Source organism: Hyperolius riggenbachi, chromosome 10 (genome assembly GCF_040937935.1).
Source record: "Hyperolius riggenbachi isolate aHypRig1 chromosome 10, aHypRig1.pri, whole genome shotgun sequence".
NCBI classification, from domain to species: domain Eukaryota; kingdom Metazoa; phylum Chordata; class Amphibia; order Anura; family Hyperoliidae; genus Hyperolius; species Hyperolius riggenbachi.
The window spans coordinates 181,976,190-181,999,063 of record NC_090655.1 but is presented as its reverse complement, the minus strand read 5'-3'; the positions used below and the strand labels follow the sequence as shown (position 1 = coordinate 181,999,063).

General features: G+C 43.2%; 1 protein-coding gene across 1 annotated transcript in view; it reads right to left on the bottom strand.

Moving 5' to 3' along the window:
• The window catches only part of ECHS1 (enoyl-CoA hydratase, short chain 1), a 31,325-nt gene extending 12,117 nt beyond the window's left edge, over positions 1-19,208 (bottom strand). Inside the window, exons 1-3 of the mRNA XM_068258031.1 lie at positions 19,100-19,208; positions 12,226-12,423; positions 7,909-8,036 (exon numbers count right to left, since the gene is read on the bottom strand). Coding sequence (XP_068114132.1) covers positions 7,909-8,036; positions 12,226-12,423; positions 19,100-19,181 — 408 coding nt within the window. The 5' untranslated portion in view covers positions 19,182-19,208. The remainder of the gene's footprint in view (positions 1-7,908; positions 8,037-12,225; positions 12,424-19,099) is intronic.
• Between the last annotated feature and the right edge of the window lie 3,666 nt (positions 19,209-22,874).

Here is a 22,874-nt window from a genome sequence, read left to right as displayed (position 1 = left end):
GCAGTAGTAAGCAATGTTGCTATTTTTGCAGATGACACAAAATTGTGCAGAATCATCAACTCACAGGAAGATAGGGACATACTGCAACAGGATCTGGATAGGATGGCTATATGGGCACATAAATGGCAGATAAAATTCAATGTTCAAAAATGTAAAGTCATGCATTTTGGTCATACCAATGGTCTAGCACCATACAAGATTAGGCCCGGTTCACATTAGCGTTCGCTATCCGGATTTTCCGGATCTGATCCGGACCGCATACTGTACAAACGGAACGTACGTTCCGCATAGCAATGCAAAGTCTATGCGGACGTTCACACGTGTCCGTTCCGTACAGTACGGAGCCGGACCGGATCCGGACTCTTTTCCAACATGCGCTATTTTTTGGGTCCGGCTCTCCGGCCCACGCACCCGGACCGGAGCCGGGCCTGAGCCTGACAGCACTATCCGGAACACAGGAGCCAATGGGAAACGGAAAGCACAGAACACACTGCCTACAAACTCCTGACGTTCTACCCCACTTCCTATGCGTATCCAAGTGGCCATTTCGGATGGGGACACATGGGCCAAGCATGTCTGGAGTGGAGCAGCAGTAACAGACGTGCTGGAGCGGTTTTGGCCGAATGTCGGAGGTGGAGGTGAGGCCTACAGTGGAGGAACCTGATTGTACAGGTGCACCAGGTGCACCTTCTGCAGACCCCAACATTTTTTTTATTTAATTTCGCTATTTTTGGCCCACGGATCCGGATGGCAGCCTGATGCATGCCTGATACAAACGGACCGGATCCGGATCGGATCCTGATCGGAACCGTAGGGTTCCGATCAGGATCAGGTCCGGATCCGGTCCGTTTGCAAGGCAAAACGCAAGTGTGAACGGGGCCTAAGTGAGATACAGTTGGGGACATCAAACTTGGAGAAGGACTTAGGAGTACTCATCGACAACAGTTAAATAATCGTACTCGATGCCAAGCCGCTGCAGCTAAAGCGAACAAAAATTTGGGATGCATTAAAAGGGAAATAAAAACTCGAGATGCTACCATAATATTGCCCCTGTTTAACTCTCTAGTAAGGCCACATCTGGAATATGGAATTCAACAAAATTGATACGTGGGATGGAAGGTCTCAATTACCAAGAAAGATTAGATAGATAAACTGTGTTTATTTAGTCTAGAGAAAAGACGCCTTAGAGGGGATCTAATTAACATGTATAAATACATCAGAGGGCAATATAAAAGCTTGGCGGATGAGCTTTTTGTCCCTAGGCCTTCTCATAGGACTAGAGGACATGATCTGCGCATGGAGGAAAAACGTTATAGCCATTTATTTAGGAAAGGGTTCTTTACAGTAAGAGTGATTAAGATGTGGAATGCATTGCCACAGGAAGTAGTTATGGCAAATTCTATACCTGCATTTAAAGAGGGCTTAGATGCTTTCCTTGCGTTGAAAGACATCCATGGCTACAATTACTAGGTAATTCCCAATGATGTTGATCCAGGGATTTTATCTGATTGCCACCTGCAATCGGGAAGCCCTTTTGGGGTTAATTGGACCATGCCTTGTAAGGGTTTTTTCGCATTCCTCTGGATCAACAGGGATATGTGAGAGAGCAGGCTGGTGGTGTACTTTGTTCTCTGGTTGAACTCGATGGACGTATGTATTTTTTCAACCCAAGTAACTACAGTGATGTGAAAAACTATTTGCCCCCTTCCTGATTTCTTATTCTTTTGCATGTTTGTCACACTTAAATGTTTCTGCTCATCAAAAACCGTTAACTATTAGTCAAAGATAACATAATTGAACACAAAATGCAGTTTTAAATGATGGTTTTTATTATGTAGTGAGAAAAAAAAACCAAAAAAAAAAAAACCTCAAAACCTACATGGCCCTGTGTGAAAAAGAAATTGCCCCCTGAACCTAATAACTGGTTGGGCCACCCTTAGCAGCAATAACGGCAATTAAGCGTTTGTGATAACTTGCAATTAGTCTTTTACAGCGCTCTGGAGGAATTTTGGCCCACTCATCTTTGCAGAATTGTTGTAATTCAGCTTTATTTGAGGGGTTTCTAGCATGAACCGCCTTTTTAAGGTCATGCCTCAACATCTCAATAGGATTCAGGTCAAGACTTTGACTAGGCCACTCCAAAGTCTTCATTTTGTTTTTCTTCAGCCATTCAGAGGTGGATTTGCTGGTGTGTTTTGGGTCATTGTCCTGCTGCAGCACCCAAGATCGCTTCAGCTTGAGTTGATGAACAGATGGCCGGACATTCTCCTTCAGGATTTTTTGGTAGACAGTAGAATTCATGGTTCCATCTATCACAGCAAGCCTTCCAGGTCCTGAAGCAGCAAAACAACCCCAGACCATCACACTACCACCACCATATTTTACTGCTGGTATGATGTTCTTTTGCTGAAATGCTGTGTTACTTCTACGCCAGATGTAAAGGGACACGCACCTTCCAAAAAGTTCAACTTTTGTCTCGTCGGTCCACAAGGTATTTTCCCAAAAGTCTTGGCAATCATTGAGATGTTTTTTTAGCAAAATTGAGACGAGCCTTAATGTTCTTTTTGCTTAAAAGTGGTTTGCGCCTTGGATTTCTGCCATGCAGGCCGTTTTTTGCCCAGTCTCTTATGGTGGAGTCGTGAACACTCACCTTAATTGAGGCAAGTGAGGCCTGCAGTTCTTTAGATGTTGTCCTGGGGTCTTTTGTGGCCTCTCGGATGAGTTTTCTCAGCGCTCTTGGGGTAATTTTGGTCGGCTGGCCACTCCTGGGAAGGTTTATCACTTTTCCATGTTTTTGCCATTTGTGGATAATGGCTCTCACTGTGGTTCGCTGGAGTCCCAAAGCTTTAGAAATGGCTTTATAACCTTTACCAGACTGATAGATTTCAATTACTTTTGTTCTCATTTGTTCCTGAATTTCTTTGGATCTTGGCATGATGTCTAGCTTTTGAAATGCTTTTGGTCTACTTCTCTGTGTCAGATAGCTTGTATTTAAGTGATTTCTTGATTGAAACAGGTGTGGCAGTAATCAAGCCTGGGGGTGACTACAGAAATTGAACTCAGGTGTGATAAACCACAGTGGAGTTTTTTTTCTCACTAAATAATAAAAACCATCATTTAAAACTGCATTTTGTGTTCAATTATGTTATCTTTGACTAATAGTGAACGGTTTTTGATGAGCAGAAACATTTAAGTGTGACAAACATGCAAAAGAATACGAAATCAGGAAGGGGGCAAATAGTTTTTCACATCACTGTATGTACTTACAGAAGAGATCCATGCGTAGCCCAACTTAGGCTGAATACTCACCTGAAGACACTGGAAGATGGATCATAGCGATGTTACCCAACGACAAGCACTCCCTGATCCATCTTCGACCCCGTGGAAACGTGGTGACACACGATGAGCACAAACGATCGCAGCACTTTCCTCTGGGACGGTCGTCATTTGTGACGGAAAACTAACTGCACATCACTCTGAACACACCATCCCCACTGTCAAATGTGGTGGCAGCATCATGCTTTTGGGGTGCTTCTCTTCAGCAGGGACAGGGAAGCTGGTCAGAGTTGATGGGAAGATGGATGGAGCCAAATACAGGGCAATCTTGGAAGAAAACCTCTTGGAGTCTGCAAAAGACTTGAGACTGGGGCGGAGGCTCACCTTCCAGCAGGACAACAACCCTAAACATAAAGCCATGGCAACAATGGAATGGTTTAAAACAAAACATATCCATGTGTTAGAATGGCCCAGTCAAAGTCCAGATCTAAATCCATTCAAGAATCTGTGGCAAGAGCTGAAAACTTCTGTTCACAAACGCTGTCCATCTAATCTGACTGAGCTGGAGCTGTTTTGCAAAGAAGAATGGGCAAGGATTTAAGTCTCTAGATGTTCAAAGGTGGTAGAGACATACCCTAAAAAAGACTGGTAGCTGTAATTGCAGAAAAAGTTGGTTCTACAAAGTATTGACTTGGGGCTGAATAATTATGCACACCCCACTTTGCAGTTTTGTTTTTTTTTAAAGTTTGTAATCATGTATGATTTTCGTTCCACGTCTCACGTGTACACCACTTTGTATTGGTCTTTCACGTGGCATTCCAATAAAATTGAATAATGTTTGTGGCAGTAATATGACAAAATGTGGAAAACTTTAAGGGGGCCGAATACTTTTGCAAACCACTGTACGTACAATCGGATAGTTTAGAGAAGGAGTAATAAGAATGCAATATATCATGGAAATGAGATGTGGTTGAGTATGACCATTAGCACATCACATTTTAAAGGGAGTAGGCGTCTCAAAAATCGATGGGCCATGGAGTGTGAACAAATTGGCGAATTTGCTAATAGTTATAAAGCATTAAAAGATGACAATTTAAATCGAGACTTAGCTTGTTACATTGAGTACATAAAGGGTCGATTAAGTGTCTCAACTGAAAAACCTCTGTCCTGGACCATTGCTTCCCATAGTATGATATGGAATTATTAGGTATGTCAGGATGGCACAATACGTTATTCAATGTTGAAGTTTGAGACACTAAACCATATTTTAAGTCACAATAGGACCAAATACTTCTGGTAAAGAGCATAATTTTCAGTAAAGGTGCATGAAGTGGGTTTTTTTGAGTAGACCAGGGACAGCTACTGTTTCTCAATCTCCATCCATTAGGAATATGCATAATGAGTCCATGGTACAACATGGCGTAAATGAGCACCTAGATAATTAACAACATCGGGCAACCCGAAGCCACCATGCTCTCTTCGAATAGGCATAACAGATTTTAGAATTCTATGGAACGCAGGCAGCTTATGGGAACTCGGACTGGAAGAGTCTCAAACAAATACAACAGCTTGGGAAGAATGGTCATAGAAACACTATAAATTCTGCCATAGAGAGGAACATTTAGGATGGGACCATTTAGTAAGCAGTCGTCTAATCTCTATAAAGAAAGGGGGAAAGTTAGCAGTGTATAGTGAGTCATAATCAGATGGACGTCTAGTTCCTAAATATTTCAAGGACCTAGTACACCATGTAAATGGGGAAAGTAGCTTGAATGGCGGAAAGCTTATCTGAAGGGATATTAATAGGGAGAGCTTCTGTATAACGTTCTATTATATTTTTACTGTCATCACTAAAGTGAAAATGCACCTTCTGAGATAAATATTTTATCTGTAGCACTAATGGTAAATACAGTATAATCTTGTTATAATAAATTCTGATCTCTGATATAGTAAACATTTGGGTATAGTAAACTACCTCTCCAGGCCCTGGCCAATTTCCATTATAACTAAGTCTATGGGAGCAACGCCTAGTACAGTAGACTCTGATACTAAAACTTCTGTTATAGTAAACAAGTTTTTTGGCCCCTACGTGGCACTGACTCTGGATATAGTAAACAGCAGGGCGGTGCATGCCCATGATCTGCTGCTTTCTTCAGGCTAGTTGCAGGTGAGCTGATGTATGATAACATTTGTAAGACAAGAATGGCGCCGGTGCTGGATATACAGTACTGTACAAAGCAGCCTGTACAAAAAAAAAAAAAAAAAAAAAAAAAGGATGCAGTATTACCACTTTCCAATCACTGATAAAAGTATTGTCACTGTCCTCCTGCGAGATTGTACAAACTCCCGCATATCTCTTCCCTTATTAGCAAGGACACTCCTGGTAGCATGTGGAGCACAGTACATGCTGCTTGCACTTGTAATGCAGTTCAGAGCGTGCCTACTCGCTGCAAAACTAAGTGGAGTGGAGAGTGCCAAGTCCCGCCTGCTGTAAGGCCTGTATCTCTATCTTGTAACCCTGCTGGAATACCTGTGGTCTCTGAGGAAGCGGCAGTTGCCGTGAAACGGCTGTAATGCCTTTATCTCTCTCTTGTAGCCCTGCTGGAATGCCTGTATGCCTATACGACTGCAATTAAATCCCTATGTGCATGAGTTGGTGCTCCGACTGTTCTTCTCATCCCACTGATTGATTGCTGATTTACTTGAGCACATTCATCATAGGAGCAGCCTTATAGTGACCGTCCCCAGTAAGCATTTGGTGCCCACCTACACTTCCTTGATCCATATTGACTCACAGGATTAACAGATGAAGTCTGAGGGGGATTCCCCCTCCCCTCATGGCTCATTCTGCCATCAGTTTTGGAGTCAGTAGAGAGTGAAAGTATTTTGATAACAGTAAACAAAGAGGTTGCCACCTCTTATACACCAGTACTTAGCAGCACTTTGCAAACAATTCCTATCTCAATTGAAAAAAAAAAAATGTTTATCGATAGTGTTCCTTTAAGTATGATCAGACTCTGGGTGGCACATTTGTGGGCGGTGGCTTAGTGCAGCAGTTATGGTGCAGCATGCACAGGTTTTGGGCAGCAGTAGCAAGCACTCAGGATTTGGTTGGTGGGGACTGTGGCGGTTGTGGTTTTGGTGTACAATTTTTTTTTGAGGATCAGGGGTTTACTGGTTCTTTTATGATACTCAACATACATCATTATCGTCATGTCGTCAAACAAACATTAACACGTTATCATATGTTGACTTTCTATTAAAATTTCATAACTTTTTTTGTTTACACTTTTCACAACATTTCATGAATGTTTATATTATCCACTTTTTTGTGACTGATTTCCTTTAAGAAAGGGCCCAAACCCTTTTTAAATGTAAATGTAAGATTTTCCATTAATACTTCTTGACTTCTAATAATAAGATATTCTACATCTGAACCCCTTTTACTGTGAAAAAATACTTTTTACACAGGTGATAGAATATCCTCTCTTCCATGTATAGATCATTTCCTCTTGTCCTTTTGTGCAAACCTAGGGATAAAATCTCATCTGCCAAAATTTTATATTTGCCTTGGTTGTATTTACAGATGTTAACCAGGTCACTTCTCAGTGATTTTTTTTAACACTAAATAAGCTCAGTTTGTCTAATATTTCTTGACATGCAATACCTTTCATCACTGTGTTTAATTTAGTTGACTGTATTTGCACCTGTTCTAGAACAGCAATATCTTTTCTATAGTGAGTACATTCTCTCCTTTATTTGCTCACTAATTACTTAATTACAATCTGATCATTTGTCCTGCAGCTGGTAAGGATATCAATTCGCTTCACTGAAATGTAAATATGCATTCAAATGTTATCAGACCAGTCATATAGTGCTTCATATTTGTTTTAATATGTTTACCGTTTTAGAGCAAAAATTTACTTTTGAGTTTAATCTTACTTTTAACCTATTCTCTGGGCTGGGTGGGGATATACAGGACTCTTAGGGCATAGAGGGGAGGAGGCTGGCACTGGATATGGGTCAACTTAGATACGGTAGTTACAACGTTAGTTTGGTTGAAAAACAAAGACATTTGTCCATCAAGTTCAACCAAAAATAAATAAAATAAGTAAACATTAGGTACCTTTCTATCCTGCACCCTCACATATCCCAGTTGGGATGGCTGCTCTGACAGTCTGGTTTGTTGAGTACTGACCAACAAGATTTCTCAACTATACCAACAAGGATGAAGCCACTGACACTGTAAATTGTGAGTTCAGATACCCCTGCACATGGGCATTTATCACTTAACCTCCTTAGCGGTAATCCCGAGTCAGGCTCGGGACGGAAATCCACAGCTCAGAGCGGTAATCCCGTGCCTGTTTGACTACCTAAAAATGTGTCAGTACCTAAAAAGGCAAAATTATATTTAGCTCCTAAAACAAAGAAACATTCAGAAGTCGAGTATCATATTATATTTAAAGGCCAGAACAGAATGTATATCCCCAAAACATGCTCAACCAGAAACATCTATAGTGACCATACAGTTATAATGGTATTCTCTGTGGCAGAAGTGAACTCAGTCCCCCCCTCCTTTTTTTTAATGGTCACACAGAACGAACGCAGTTATAAATGTGGGCGATAACTTACTGCATATCCATTGACTGCTGCAATGACTGGCTTCTTTACAGTGGACACGCGGTTCCAGTGAGATAGAAAGCCTCCTCCATAACACTCTTGGAAGGTCCGGTTTTGCATTTCTTTAATGTCTGCACCAGCTGTCAGGAGCAAGGAATCAATATTGTAATATATAAACTATGTACAAGTCAAGATTAGCAGCAATGTTGATCCATATTACTATGCACAACTTCTGTTGCTGTAAGTCTACATTTAAAGGACAAAGTTTACAAAAAAATTCTAAAGTACGTGTGTACACATAATTATAAGACGTAAACTTCTTCCAGAGTAAAATGCTTTTATCCTATGTCGCTGTCACCTACAGTAAGCAGTTAAAGCCTGCCAGATCCGACAGGTTTTGGACTAGTCCATCTCATCATGAGGAATTCTTAGCATTTCCTTTATTCTATGCAAAACAATCCCTGGAAAGGATCTATACAAAGATGTCGGCCAGCCTGCCTACCCCCTTGGACACCATTTTGGCAGCTGGAATGAGCAACTGCCATTCAGTAACTGCTTTTGAAAAAAGGAAAAAAAAATGCAAGAATCCCCCATATCTTGTACAGATATATTTTAAATTTTCCAATTTTTCGCATTAGTGTTCATTTAATGTACAGGGATACAAAATAACATGGCGGATTAGCTATATGTATGAATTACACAAGTTGTTCAAATAACACAATCCAAGCACATGTACTGAAGATGATGGAATGTAAGAATATTATGCTGGGAATACACGGCTCGATTCTGAGCCATTTAGATGGCTCAATAGATAATTTCCGACATGTCCGATCTCCTGCCCGATCGTTTCGCCGCTTGATGCCGAGTATTAGAGAAGGCATGAAAGAGGATGATGCAATGTAAGAAGACAAGGCATGAAAGGTCTCTTATCTTAGGCTCTCTTCATACTAGGCAGTGCCCTGCCCAGAAATTATTTCCAGCCAGGTGGCATGAAATAGTAGCCGGGTGGTACAAAATAGTAGCCGGGTGGGGCAAGATGAGAGAATGCAGAGCAGGTGCTTCTGTGCACAACTCTGCTCACAGCATAGGAGAAGGTGAGCCGATGACAGCCGGGTGCTCACCAAAACTAGCCAGGTGGAGCACCCGGCTAAAAGAGCCTGGGGAGAACACCTCTAGGTCAGCTCTAGATGATTTCTCAAAGCAGATGGCAGCAAACAATGGATATGTAGAACAGACTCATTTTTCAAGTCCATCTTCAGTGTTCAGGCTTGCCTGTTGTGTTTCCAAAATGACCTAATTCAACCTACACAATTTTTTCTTCAGAAAAACAATATGCTATGTTATGCATCTGATAGAAATGCACATATAAACTTCTCCAAAAGCTCCAAGTGATGCAAGGGCAGCCAATCCAGCAAGCGTGAACCATGCCTTGTGAATTACTGTTCTGCAGGTAGGTGCCAAGATTCCATTTTACAGAGTAAGTAGGGTCCAAACTTACCTGTAAATTATTGGGTACGTTTCCCTTAAAGTGAACCTAAAGCCAGTTAAAAAAAATTAGATTAACTCACCTGGGGCTTCCCTCAGCCCCCTGCAGCCGATCAGTGCCCTCGCAGCTTCGGTCCGATGCCCCTGGACCCGCCGGCGAACACTTCTGGTTTGGCCGTCTCCGGCCGACAAGCATGGGAACGCGAGTGATTGTTCGCGTTCCCAGCCTGTATATCGCCCCCTATGCTGCTATTGCGGCCAGGAGGTCGCAATAGCAGCATAGGGGGCGATATACAGGCTGGGAACACGAACAATCACTCGCGTTCCTATGCCTGTCGGCCGGTGACGGCCAAACCGGAAGTGTTCGCCGGCGGGTCCAGAGGCATCAGACCGGAGTTGTGAGGGCACCGATCGGCTGCAGGGGGCTGAGGGAAGCCCCAGGTGAGTTAATCTAATTTTTTTTTAACTGGCTTTAGGTTCACTTTAACGGAGTATCAGTGCATATATGGATAGCTAACACTAACCTGCCCCTCTTCAATGCCTAACACTAACCTACCCCATCTCCTCTGCCTGACACTAATCCCCCACCTTCTCTTCTCTGCCTAAATTTAACACCCCTGCCTAACACGAATGCCAAGTACCCAGCAGAAGATGCAGCGGGGCATCAGCAGCAAGAAACTATCGTTTCCTGACGCATCCTGTCAATCGCGCAAACAGCGAGCAAACATTGACAGTGTGAACAATCGTTTGAACGACTGCGGTAAGGCAGGAGGCAGGATCAGTATTAGCATTAAGTGCACACTTGACATAAAGATCCTGGATGTGTGGATCTTTGCTCTAAACAAAACCAAAAAAAAAAACAAAAAAAACAAAACCAGAGCACAAATTTGGTTAGGCTATAGTGTGATCTGATAGAAAAAAACAGGGAGAGGGATATGGAGGCTGCCGTATTTATTTCCTTTTAAACAATACCAGTTACCTGGCAGTCCTGCTGATCTCTCTGGTTGCAGTAGTGTCTGAATGACACCAGAAACAAGCATGCAGCTAATCTTGTCAGATCTGACAATGTCAGAAACAGCTGATCTGCTGCATGCTTGTTCAAGGTCTATGGCTAAAATTATTAGAGGCAAAGGATCAACAGGACTACCAGGCAACTGGTATGGTTTAAAAGAAAATAAATATGGCAGCCTCCATATCCCTCTCGTTATGGTTCTCTTTAAAAATCACAATCTCATACCGGTCTTGCTGCTGAAACATTACTCTTAGTAGTATGCAAATCAGCAGGTTCTGAGTGGGGAGAAGCTGGACGTACCATTCTTACCTGCAAATGTCCAATGCTGGCAGACCTCACCCACCTCTTCAAATCCTCCTGTCTCCCGTGGTGCACCTACCCAAACCTTTTGGCTTTCTCTACAGCCCTGACTTATTTGGACATGTATGTAAAGCACTTCCAGACACACTAGAGATCCAGGGACACTGTAGTCAGAAACACCTGATCTGCAAGCTTGTTCAGGGTCTATGGTTTAAGTCTGGTACACACTTTCAACTATGATTGGCCAATCACTAACCAATTGTACCACCTCCGTGTAGTATGAGGCTCAACAGTTATTTAATACTATGAGCAGATTGTGTAGATAAGCCAATATCTATCTCTCTCTCTCTCTCTCTCTCTATATATATATAGTAAAAATTGATCAGTGATTGGTCAATCATAATTAAAAGTGTGTACAAGGCTTAACCCGGTCTCCCACTAGATCTGGGGTCCATAGGTGAACTGGAAAACAACTGCCAGGGGACCACACTGGGTGACCAATCAAGTATAAACTGAAGCCAAACCCAGAACTCACACTCAATGCTTAGGATCATCCAGACCATCTATCTACCACAATCATATGCAAAAAAGTAAAGTAATGGGGGAGGGGGGGTTCAGGGTACACCGCATAAGGGCTGCTCAACTTCCTCCAAGTCAATGTGCAGGACTCTATAGCTGGGAACACACAATGCAATTTCCCATCCGACCGGAGGGAATCGGGCGATTATTTTCGACATGTCCGATCTATTTCTGATCAAGCAAGCAATCGATTTGGCTAAGTTATCATTTGAAAAGCAATCCCTTTATCATTTGGGAACAATTTGGACATGTACACATGCTACAACTTCCTGTCCGATCACCAGTCGGTTGGACAGGAAATTGCACCGTGTGTTCTCAGCATTGGGGAAAATGTTTATTTGCAGCTATTGCTTCCCAAGAGGGGTGGCTACTGAAAGCAAAGACTAACAGATAGCACGCTGGTGAAAAGCCTTTTATCACGCCTAAACTCAGGTAGGCGTGATAAGTTTAGGCGTGATAAGTTTAGGCGTGATAAGTTTAAGCACCAACTGGGTTAGCACCGCAGTGCATAGCTGATCAAAAGTTTTGCGCTAACAAAGTCTGGTGCATTTTGCATAGAGTTTAATGGCGCTGCTTTGCGTGCGGGACTTTGCGCGCGATCTAAACTTATCACGCCTAGACTGGCTTTTCACCAGCGTAGTGCAATGGTTATCACGCCTAAAGTCTCTAACTGGGTTAGCACCGCTTTGTGAATCGAGCCCAATATGTAGCTTTAGATCATTTTCCTCATTAAATAAGTGAAGCAGAATTTTTTTATTTCTTTCTTTTTATCTAGGAAATATCTAATTTAGGGCTTGCGCTAAAGAATATTACGTTTTCAGTCATATTAATGCAGAATAAAGCCCTGACTTTTAGGCACCACTGTAGGCACTTTTACTTGATGTACATAAAATGCTTTTAACTAGATTATTATTTGCATTTAAAGACAAAATTAATAGTAAACAATAACTAACCAGCAAAGGCTTTCTCACTCCCTGTAATAACAATAGCCCCAATTTGAGAGTCGCCTTCAAAGGAATCCAGAGCTTGGTTGATCTCAGTCATCAGCCCATCACATAATGCATTTAGTGCTTTGGGTCGATTCAGCTGTATAAAGCCCACATTTTCATTCTTCCCTCTTCGTTCCACCAAAATATATTGATATGATGGTCCTACAAGAAAAATTAAAAATAAGCAACAACTACAAAGTAACACAAAATCAAATGTGAAGAGCTTACAATTTTGGAATGTCTTTTTAATGAAAATATTTTATGGAACTGTGCAACTTCAGTATTAGCATCTTTTGCTCTCACTAGTGAGGTGATGTGAAATGTAACAAGGCACGCTCTTCTGTGCCTGATGTCCCCTGGCCTGAACTGTAACTTTTCACACAACCAATCAGATTCAAAGTTAACGATTGATACTTTTGAGTGCAATTGATTAATCAGCCTCAGGAAATTAATTGTTACTTTCTGAATCCAATTTGCTCCATCCCAACGTCCAGTTTTGTTTCTCTATGTAATTTCCTGTGTAGCAAGAAAATTCAGTCAAATGTTCAACTAATCCCTCATGACCAGAACAGAAATGTCTTCCAGATGTAGAGCGGGCTTTTCCAACCAGGGTTCTATGAAACCCCAGTGTTTGAGGACCCTTAAAGATGGGCCCTGACACTTTGCCTTCCAATTAGAGATTATTAAGAAGGCAATAGCTCAGCTTCACATAAAGCCTATTTTGAGTTCCAAGCCTCCACGGTCATTTGACTGTTGTGTCACGATTGTTGTGCTGTGGTGATGAGCAAACAAGTGTAATGTCAGAATTAGCACGTGTGTACAGTGGATGAAGAGGAAATAGAAAAATCAAGAAGGTAGATATCACCAAAATTATCATGCCAATGTAGGTGCATGTAGATGTGGCTGCATATCAATAATGGCCACTGAAATTGTGAGCTCTATAATTAATGGGCAGGATAGCAAGCAGCTGAAAATGTAAAACAAAAATGTATAATAATGCAAACTGCAATAGAGGCATAATAATAAGCACAAAAACCAGGGTCAGTACAATAAGGAGAACAGTAATAAAATAAAGACCCTGTAAAGACCCCTGAACCTTTGATTAGAAACACTATAAATCAAGCCACTATAGAAGGGAGCACTCTAATGTAGGACATGAAATGAGTACAAGGTAAGGGAGGAATATGGAATGGGGCTTAACAAGTAAGCCCTTACAATTAAGAAAAAAAAAAAAAAGGGGGTACTTAAAGGGACACTTAAGTCAGGAAAAAAAATGAGTTTTACTCACCTGGGCCTTCTACCAGCCCCCTGCAGCAGTCCTGTGCCCTCGCAGCCACTCACTAATCCTCTGGTCCCCTGCTGCCAGCTAGTTTCGTTTTTGCCGACAGGCCCGTCAGGACTGGCCACGCGTAGCTTTTTCCGCATTCACGGCTGTAATTAGCGCTATTGCGGGCCGCAACGCGTACAATAGCGCTAATTACAGTCGGGGGACCAGAGGATTAGTGAGTGACTGCAAGGGCACAGGACTGCTGCAGGGGGCTGGTAGAAGCCCCAGGTGAGTAAAACTCATTTTTTTCCTGGCTTAAGGTTCACTTTAACCACACCCATGTTTAAATACCATGTCTCCTGAAAAACCATTCCCCCCTACCTCTACTAATATATAATTATGTAGGGGTTCCCTGAGCTCCAAATTGGTTTAAAGGGAATCTGAAGTGAAAATAAACTTGATAATGATTTGTATGTGTAGTACATGTAAGAAACAAAACATAAGCAGCAGAGATATGGGTCTAACGCTGGGTACACACGATGCGTTTTTTTTCGGTCGATTTCCCGCTCAATTCTCTTATCTTTTTCAATTTCAATTCCCTTCTATGAGAAATCGAGCGGTAAAGCGATCGAAAGTAATATCGGACATGACGGAAATTATAAATTGAATGGAAAAATGTAATGTGTGTACCTAGCATAATACTGTTTCCAGTACAGGAAGAGTTAAGAAACTCCAGTTGCTATCTGTCTTCTGAAGCTTATTATCTCAAGGGTCTGTCACTGTATTTTGTTTTTCTGCAGAGTAGTTCAAAAGTTCAGTAGCCTGCTCTGTGAAATCATTTAGAATACTGAGTGTAATGCGTAAATTGCAAATTTTAGAGAATGATGCAATGTTATAAACAAAAAAAAACTATAACTGAAAATAAAAATATGAGACTATTTTCTTTGCTACTAATGTTTATTAATTATCGGTACTACACATACAATTCGTTATATCATATATTTTTTTTTCCGCTTTAGTGTCACTGTAAGCCTTGTAAGGCCAGAAACCCACTAGGAGCGATTTCTAATCACTAGTGATTTGAAAAAGCTCTTGCTAATGCAATGTTATGGGGGATTTTTATAAAATCACACCGCTCAAGTGGGATCACACCCATAGCATTACATTAGCAAGAATTTTCAAATGGCAAAACGCTCAGAAAAATCGCTCCTAGTGGGTTTCTGGCCTTAAGGTTTTTCTCCTTCCTCTGGATCATCTTATTTAAGTGAGGGTGCATAACAGTCCTGTATCTTACTTTCTGGTTTAAGTTGATGGATGCATATCTTTTTTCACCCCAACTATGTGACACTGAGATAAGGCCTAGATAGTGTTGTCTTGGGCCTGATTTGAACACCCTGACACTGCAAGGCAGGAGTTCTATCCACTACATTTCTCCTGGTGGAGTCAACGGCCAGAGCTGCAGCCAATTAAAGTGTACCTGAAACAAAAAAAAAAGTATTCGTACATACCTCGGTCTCTCTTCAACCCCCTTCAATCCGTTTGCTCCCTCGTCGCCTTGATCCTCCACCGTCTATCCTGGTACATTTGTCAGTCGAGGCCAGTCGGAGCATACTGCACTCCCCCATCCTCCGGTCGCTGGGAGTGTTCTGCGTCAGTAGTACTGTGCAGGATCAAAACATTCTAAAAACGAGGATGGCCAGGCCACACTTGCACAGTACGTGGTGACTTACAGATAAACCTGGATGGCCAGAGGAAGATTGAGAGGGAGGGAGGGGGAGGGGGTGTGTGTGTGTGTGTGTGTGTGTGTGTGTGTGTGTGTGTGTGTGTGTGTGTGTGTGTGTGTGTGTGTGTGTGTGTGTGTGTGTGTAACAGCCTGAAGGCGTGTGGAGGAACCCCTGGGTAAGTATGAATCCTTTTTTTCCTCTCAGGTTTCCTTTAAGGCATTCCAGACCTTGATCTACTTGGTCAGGTTCCATAGTGTACAGCGTACGCCGCATTATGCAAAAGTGCATTACGCATAGGGTGAACTTAACCTAGCTCCTACTGGCAGCTAATCTCAGCTCAATTATTCCTGTGTGGCTGAAACATAAAAATACTTGAGAGTGCAAGGAAAAGCTGAAAAGTTCAAGATCTGTCTTGCAAAGAGCTGAACAGAGAGTCAAGACTTTAACGTGTACCTATGAGGAAAAAAAAAAAAAAATCAAGATAGATAAATACCATAGTAGAGGGCAGCCTCTGGATAATCGAGAGACTTCCTCCATCTTCCTTTATCTCACCATTCCAAGACTCGGATTCTCTGAACATATTCAAAAAAGCTTTGTCAAATATGTTCCCGCAGCCGAGCTTCCATCCGTGTATGAGCGCAAGTACAGCCCGACCCTGTGCAGTAGCACAGAGCCAATTGTGCACAGCTTTTTCTTGAGTTCATGAGTGACTTTATACAACTGCACAGGCATGGGCCGTACTTGTGTGCAGTGCTGCCACTCTCATGCATGGATAGAAGTGTGGCTGTGTAGAAGAAGAGGGTTCCAACAAGAACCGTGTAGTGAAGAGGATTGGAAAAGCCACTGGATCATCCAGAGGCTTCTCTCTACTTAGGCAAGTCCTATGTAGGAGTAAGACAGAATTGTTTATCTTATTTATTTTCACTTAAAGGGAACCTTAACTGAGAGGGATATGGATGTTTCCTTTTAAACAATACCAGTTGCTTGGCAGTCCTGCGGATGAGTACATTTAAAATCGGCGCCGGTAGACTTGGGCGCAGGATACAGCTGTTATATGGCTGATCCTCCTTCTGCACAAGTCCGGGCCGTTTTAATTACTATTCCCCCTCCAGGCCACCATGGATAGTGGGGGAGTGAAATAATTTGTCTTCCAGCGATTGCTGGAGGCCGAATTGTGTTTTTTAAGCAACCTCGGCTCCGTCTTCTGACGGCGCCAACGTTACTCACTGAGCGCCGCTATAGACTGATTCCTATTATAGTCTATGGCGGCGCTGGCTGCGCCCAAATCTAGTAGCGCCGAAAAGCACTGCTCCGCTGCGGATCTCTTTGGCTGCAGTAGTGGCTGAATCACACACCTGAAACATGCATGTAGCTAATACAGTCTGACTTCAGTCAGAGCACCTGATCTGCATGCTTGTTGAAGGGCTGTGGCTAAATGTATTAGAGACACGGGATTAGCAGGAGAGTCAGGCAACTAGCTTTATTTTAAAAGGAAAAATCCATATCCTTCTCAGTTTAGGTTCCCTTTAAAGGACAGCTGTAGTGAGAAGAATATGAGGCTGCCATATTTATTTCCTTTTAAAGAGAATCCATACAGTCCGATTTGTACAGTAAAAAAAAAACATACCAATCGAGTCACTGTGATCTCCTGGGTCCCTATTTGTCGTTTCCGCCACGATCATAGCTTTTAATTGCCAGTTTTAGGCAGTTTACAAAAAAAAAAAAAAAACATGGTCGCCAACCAGGAAGTGATGTATGTGTGTATATAGACATATACATGTATACCCACACACACTAATACGTGTGTATGTATGTATGTGTGCGTGTATAAATAGATATCTCTCATGTTACAGTATACTACAAGTTTTTATTACATAGTGAATTATCTGTACTCCAGTCTGGGATTAGTCAGTCAGTTTGCATGTGACCAGCAGCAGCTCCCTTCCCCCCTCAGCCTCAAACTGCAATAAACAAAGCACACACACAGAGCCTGAAGGGGGCGTGCATAACTTGTCCCTATCACAGCAGAGGAAGCTGCTTTCTCTCTAGGTCGACAAAGCTTGACAAAGAAAAGAAGAAGATTAGATATATTACAGAGACACTGCTACTAGAAAAGGCTTCAGTAATCCAGACCACATTAGAACAGGTATAGGAACTTATAGGCTAGACTGAACATTTTGTTACAGAGTCTCTTTAAACAATACCAGTTGCCTGGCAGCCCTGATAATCTATTTGGTTGCAGCAGTGTCTGAATAACACCAGAAACCAGCATGCAGCTAATGCAGTCAGATGTGACAATAATATCAGAAACACCTGATCTGCTGCATGCTTGAGTAGGGTCTATGGCTAAAAGTATTAGAGGAAGAGGACAAACAGGATAGCCAGGCAACTGGTATTGCTTAACAGGAAAGAAATATAGCAGCCTACACATACCTCTCACTACAGTTGTCCTGTAATACTTTAACTAAGATGGTGTCACGTAATTCATCAGCCTTCCAAATCAAATTGTCCCTCTGCACAGATACAACTCAACCCCTGATATAATGTTTGTAGTTATTGGCTGTAATTACTCTGGTGCTGCTCTGGGTATCCGTGGTGATGTTAAACTACACACTCCAGGTACCAGCGGTAGAGCTCCAGGTAGTGGCGGTGCTTACAAGTGGTAGTTCCAAAGAGCAACTACAGCGTACCCGAACTCGAGATAGCAGTGGTAGCAGCGATGACGTTAGGCATAGTTGGGGGATGGTTAGTGTGAGGATAGGATAAGATAGACCGATAGTTGAATACTGGTAACACTACAGATTTTCAACTACTGAGAACAGGTTATAGCATATCCTATCAGCAGTGAATGCACCCAAATTAATATACAGCGGTTTAAATTTTACCTTCACCCAGCGTATTCGTTCTTCATTGGTACTATGCAGGTAATGATCACCTGTACAGGTACTCTGAATAGTGATAATCAAAAAAATCTGTGCCCCCCCCCCATTCACACCTCTTTAATACTTTGGCTGTTCTTGACAGGTTTTGGTGCGACTTATCAATTGTCATGTATAGAATTCTTGAGAGGGGGCAATATAAAGCCTTATGCACACACACACACACATGAACAATGTCACCTAGCAGAGATCAGTACTCAACACCTGAGGTAACATTGCAGAACGAGGCTGTACAGATTTGTCACTAGCCTGTTCAGCTCTTCTGCGGAGGCCGGATGGAGGGGGCACAGTTGTTACATAAAACGGATGGTGAGGTGAGCAAGAAGAACAATGCTCTCAGCCGGTGCTCCAACACTTTATCAACCCTAACCCTCCTGCTATACGTTTGATAGTGGATGTAGGCAAATTCGACGAGTAGGTTATCACGTCGGAACACCTGCCAATTAACTGAGTTCCTGAATCAAACTGCCAAGCTGATCGCTGGCCAAGGCATCAGGGTTCAATGTACACACGCTAGATACTTGGCAGAGGCAATCTTTATCAGCCACCTTGCCAAGTTTTACCTAGCATGTATACAAAGCTTGCAACTAACACGGAGACCCACAGCCTCTTAGTTACTCCACTGGCCATGGCGCTCACTATTACAACTAGTCTTATCACGATTTCAAATGAAGCGCATTATAATAGAGGATGCCTGCTCTAAATGCATTTAAATAATTTCAATGTCAGGCATGCAGGCACTGCACAGGAGGTTATTGTGACCCCTCAATGCACTATAAATGCCAGTCTGTCCAGCCAGCTTTGCAGCTCCAGCTGCACTCCTATGTCAACCTTTGAACTTTCTCGCAATCAATATCAACGTTAAACGCAAACTATGGAACAAATCTGTCTTTGTGCATTGCATATACCGGCGCTGTAATTCCGAAGTAATCCTTGACGGATCTGACACACAGGGGACAGGCGAACTAGTCCTCTATACAGCGCCGCCATCTTTGAAGATTTCTGCGCATGCGCAGACGTACACTTGTCTTTAGCTTCCACGCGTTTTCAGGGACGATCCACTGTAGCATGCGCAGTATGTGTCAGACGCTAGAAACCATTGTAAACAGCTTGTGCTGCCATACGTCATAGAGCCGCGCAGTGGCTGGCTTGAGCATAGAGGCTCATTATTGGTTCTTTTTTTGTGAGTTCTGTGCGCAAAGACAACCTTGTAAACAATAATTCACGCATCTCGTATGTAAAGTGAGTTTACATGCTCATCTCATCTTGGACATAATTTAAATTTAAAGTGTCACGCAAATGTAATATGTAATTGTGTACTGTGTACTCCATCATTGTTTATTAAACTATATTTAAAATGTATGTTGATTTGAGTTTAATGAATTGAGTATAAGTGTTTTACAATATTTCTGTTAAGGAGAAAAGAATATTGTAATACAGTTTGTATTACATTTTCAATCCCACTACAATCCCACTACTAGCATTAATGGTGATGGAAAGTCACATAGCATGTTAGAAGTGCGATTTGACTCATGCAGTCCATAGACGTATGTAGTAAACGCCTACGTTATTCGGTAAATGCAAATAGCATGCTGTGGGTTATTCAGACTGAACCTTTGGAACTGCTAATGTGCCATTGTGAACAGGGGCTTAACTAGACATCACTGGGCCCCCCTGCGAAACTTTGGAAGGGCCACCCCCCTTGCTTTCTGCACAGGAAAACTGAGGACCAATGTGTATTCCACATGCAGAGAAAAACACTTATGGTGGCCATACATGGTACAATACAAATGTTTGATTATCCTGTTTATTCGATCTAAATGATTGAATTCAGATTATCCAGTTTTTTCGAGAAATATCATATTGGACATGCTGGAAAAATCTTTATATTCGATCTAACGGAATAATTGAACTAAATTATCTAATCGAAAAAAAAATGAAAAATTGTACAATGTAATTGTACAATGCCACCTTTAGACTTAAAGGAAATGTCAGACATTCTATGCTACCCCCAAATCTACTTACCTGGGGCCTCCTCCAGCCCCTTGCAGCCGACAAGGACTTGTCGCAGCTCTGTTCCCAGTACATACGTACACATACACACACAGCCGTATTATTTTACTACATGAGCGCACATGCTATATGAAGGAACAACAATGACATGCTGAACATAAGATATATTCACTGTAACTTTGGCAAAGCATTCAGAATGTCACTGATTGATACTGTTATTACAGGATATTGGACTCAGTATGAAACAACAAGCTCTCAATGAGGCAGCAACAGTCAGACATCAATCTTTTCCATTCCACTGTGTCAGTTAATCAGACACCATAAGGTCGCTAGCCTGTGTGTGTGTGATAAGAATCTAGGAATCTCTTCTGAGGGACAGTCTACAACTTTTTTTCCAACTGTGACTCCTTTGTTTGTAAGGTTGTACATGAAGTCATTAGAACTGCTGCAGTGTGAGACAGATTTTTTTTACAAACCCTAGGGAGCAGGGACAGTGTACAAATTCCAAATTGTGTATGATTCCTTATCTGTGTAGTGGACACATGCAGTCAGCATAACAATGGTATGAGAGTAGAATACGTTTTCTCTCCATGCCCTTAGTTGCTTGTCAGTCTCTCAAACTTTTTCCCCCACGAGGTCCCTGAGGCTTCTGGGCCCCCCTGCGGAAGCATCCCTTGCAGGGTCTATTGTTACGCCCCTGCACAAGGTTTTTGTTGCATTGGATGAAGGAGGAAATTTTGCAGCTGCACCGCATCATGCTCAACTTGGTTATTGTATTATCCGAAATCATCCCCCAACTTGTTTGGCTGTTGACTGATGACCTGCGATTTCTGGAAAAGATATGCAAATGGGTCAATTTTGATATATCAAAATTTATGCCTACTGTTAATGGTTTCTCTTACCGCCACACGGATTTGGAGGGTGGTGTTCGGGGCTTGTACAGGAGGAATTTGGTCCACCTTTCGGATACTGGGGTGGACATTTTCAATAATGGTTTGCAGGCCGCAATTGAGCTAGCCGCAGGTGAGGTTGGGGCCAGGCTGTGCCTGGCATTTGGTTAAAGTCACCCATGTGGGTGAGCTCTGTTTTATAATTGTTTTTTCATTAAAATTCTGCACAACTTTATTCATATTTAACCTCCTTAGCGGTATGCCCGACACTGTGTCGGGCATACCGCTCGCTAGCCTCAGGAGTCCCCCATGAATAATTTATTTGATCTAATGGCTGCAACAGCTTTAGGTAGCACTAGGCTAGCTAGTATAGGCAGCCAGCACCCCCAGATCGCCCCTAATCCCTCGATCCAGCCACTTAATACATTACCCAGCCTGGCTCCAGTGTTCGGCGCAGCCTCCCCGCCAGGGCCGGATTTACAGCTAAGGAGAATATAGGTACATAAGCTCTGGTGCCCTAAGCCACACCCCTTAAGACAGGCCACACACCCCCTCAAGCCACACCCTCTCTGTCTATTAGGTGCTAGTCCGGGGATCCCTGCGAGATGTCAGAGTATTTAAGCAGTGGCAGACCCTGTGGGGACCAGGTGGAGGGTGGCTGCCCCCAGATTGGTGAAGCAGGTCGCAGTGGAGCATGTGGCCACACAGGCCTGTGCAGCAGGTGAGAATAGTGGAACAGGGCCCAGCAGCAAGAGGGCCCCAACAGATCAGCGGTAGAGGGTAGAGGGCTGGCTTACCCAGGGGACAGAGATGGTGGACTGCCTCCCTGGGGACACAGCAGTGGCCTAGTTAAGGCAGCTTAAAGTGTAATGGCCAGGAGATTTCACTGACCTGGCATGCAGTGGTGGGCTCTGAGGGATCCCAAAAATACACTGGTGGATGCAGCAGGGTTCTGGTGCCACTGAGGGTTCTTTGTCAGGCGTGGCATGATTGGAGCAGTGCTCAGCTGCCTAACTCTGTGGGAACTGTATGCAGCAGGTGTGATGCTGGGCTGCAAATCTCTTTGGCTGGAGGCTTTGCTGGGTAGCAGGTGTCCATGTTGTCCCTCCATATGTCATGATCAGTCCCTCCATAGTGAACCTCTGACACTCTGGGCCTCGTAGCTGTGGGAGTGTGGCCTGATGGCTGGAGTCAGGGGTGTGCCGAGCTTGCGGCCTGTATGATCCCCAGAGAGCAGGTCTGCAGCTGGATCCAAGGAGTGTGATGGGCCTGGCATGGTTTACCGCTGGTAGCGGATCCCGGCTGGTGCTTGTAACAAACACAAAAGTGACAGCTGCGGTGAACAGCGATATCACCGCAGCTGCCTCCATCTCTTTGCCTAGCAGTCTGTCCGGTCCTTGGGCGTCTAGCACGGCGAGGACGGGTTTGTCAGCAGCACATTGGGTTGCAATGTCGCGTGCGCGCACAGACGAGACCTTTATGCAGGGAGGAGGCGCGTCAGCTGACCGGCCGGTCGGCTGACGTCAGAGGAGACGCTCGGCGCTCCTCATTGGTTGATGAGAAGGGGCGTGCCGGAGGGGTCTCCTCTGCTTCTTAAGCCTCTCGGAATCACTCACAACTTGTCTGCTGTTGTGAATACTTCGTGTTAGCGCTCAGACCTTAGTTAGATCCAGTGTGCTTTGATCCGGGAGGAAACCGGGGATTTCACACAGTGTTAGGATTTTGATAGCTATAATCATTATTTAATATTGTATTATCTGTGTATGACTCTTGCTTATTC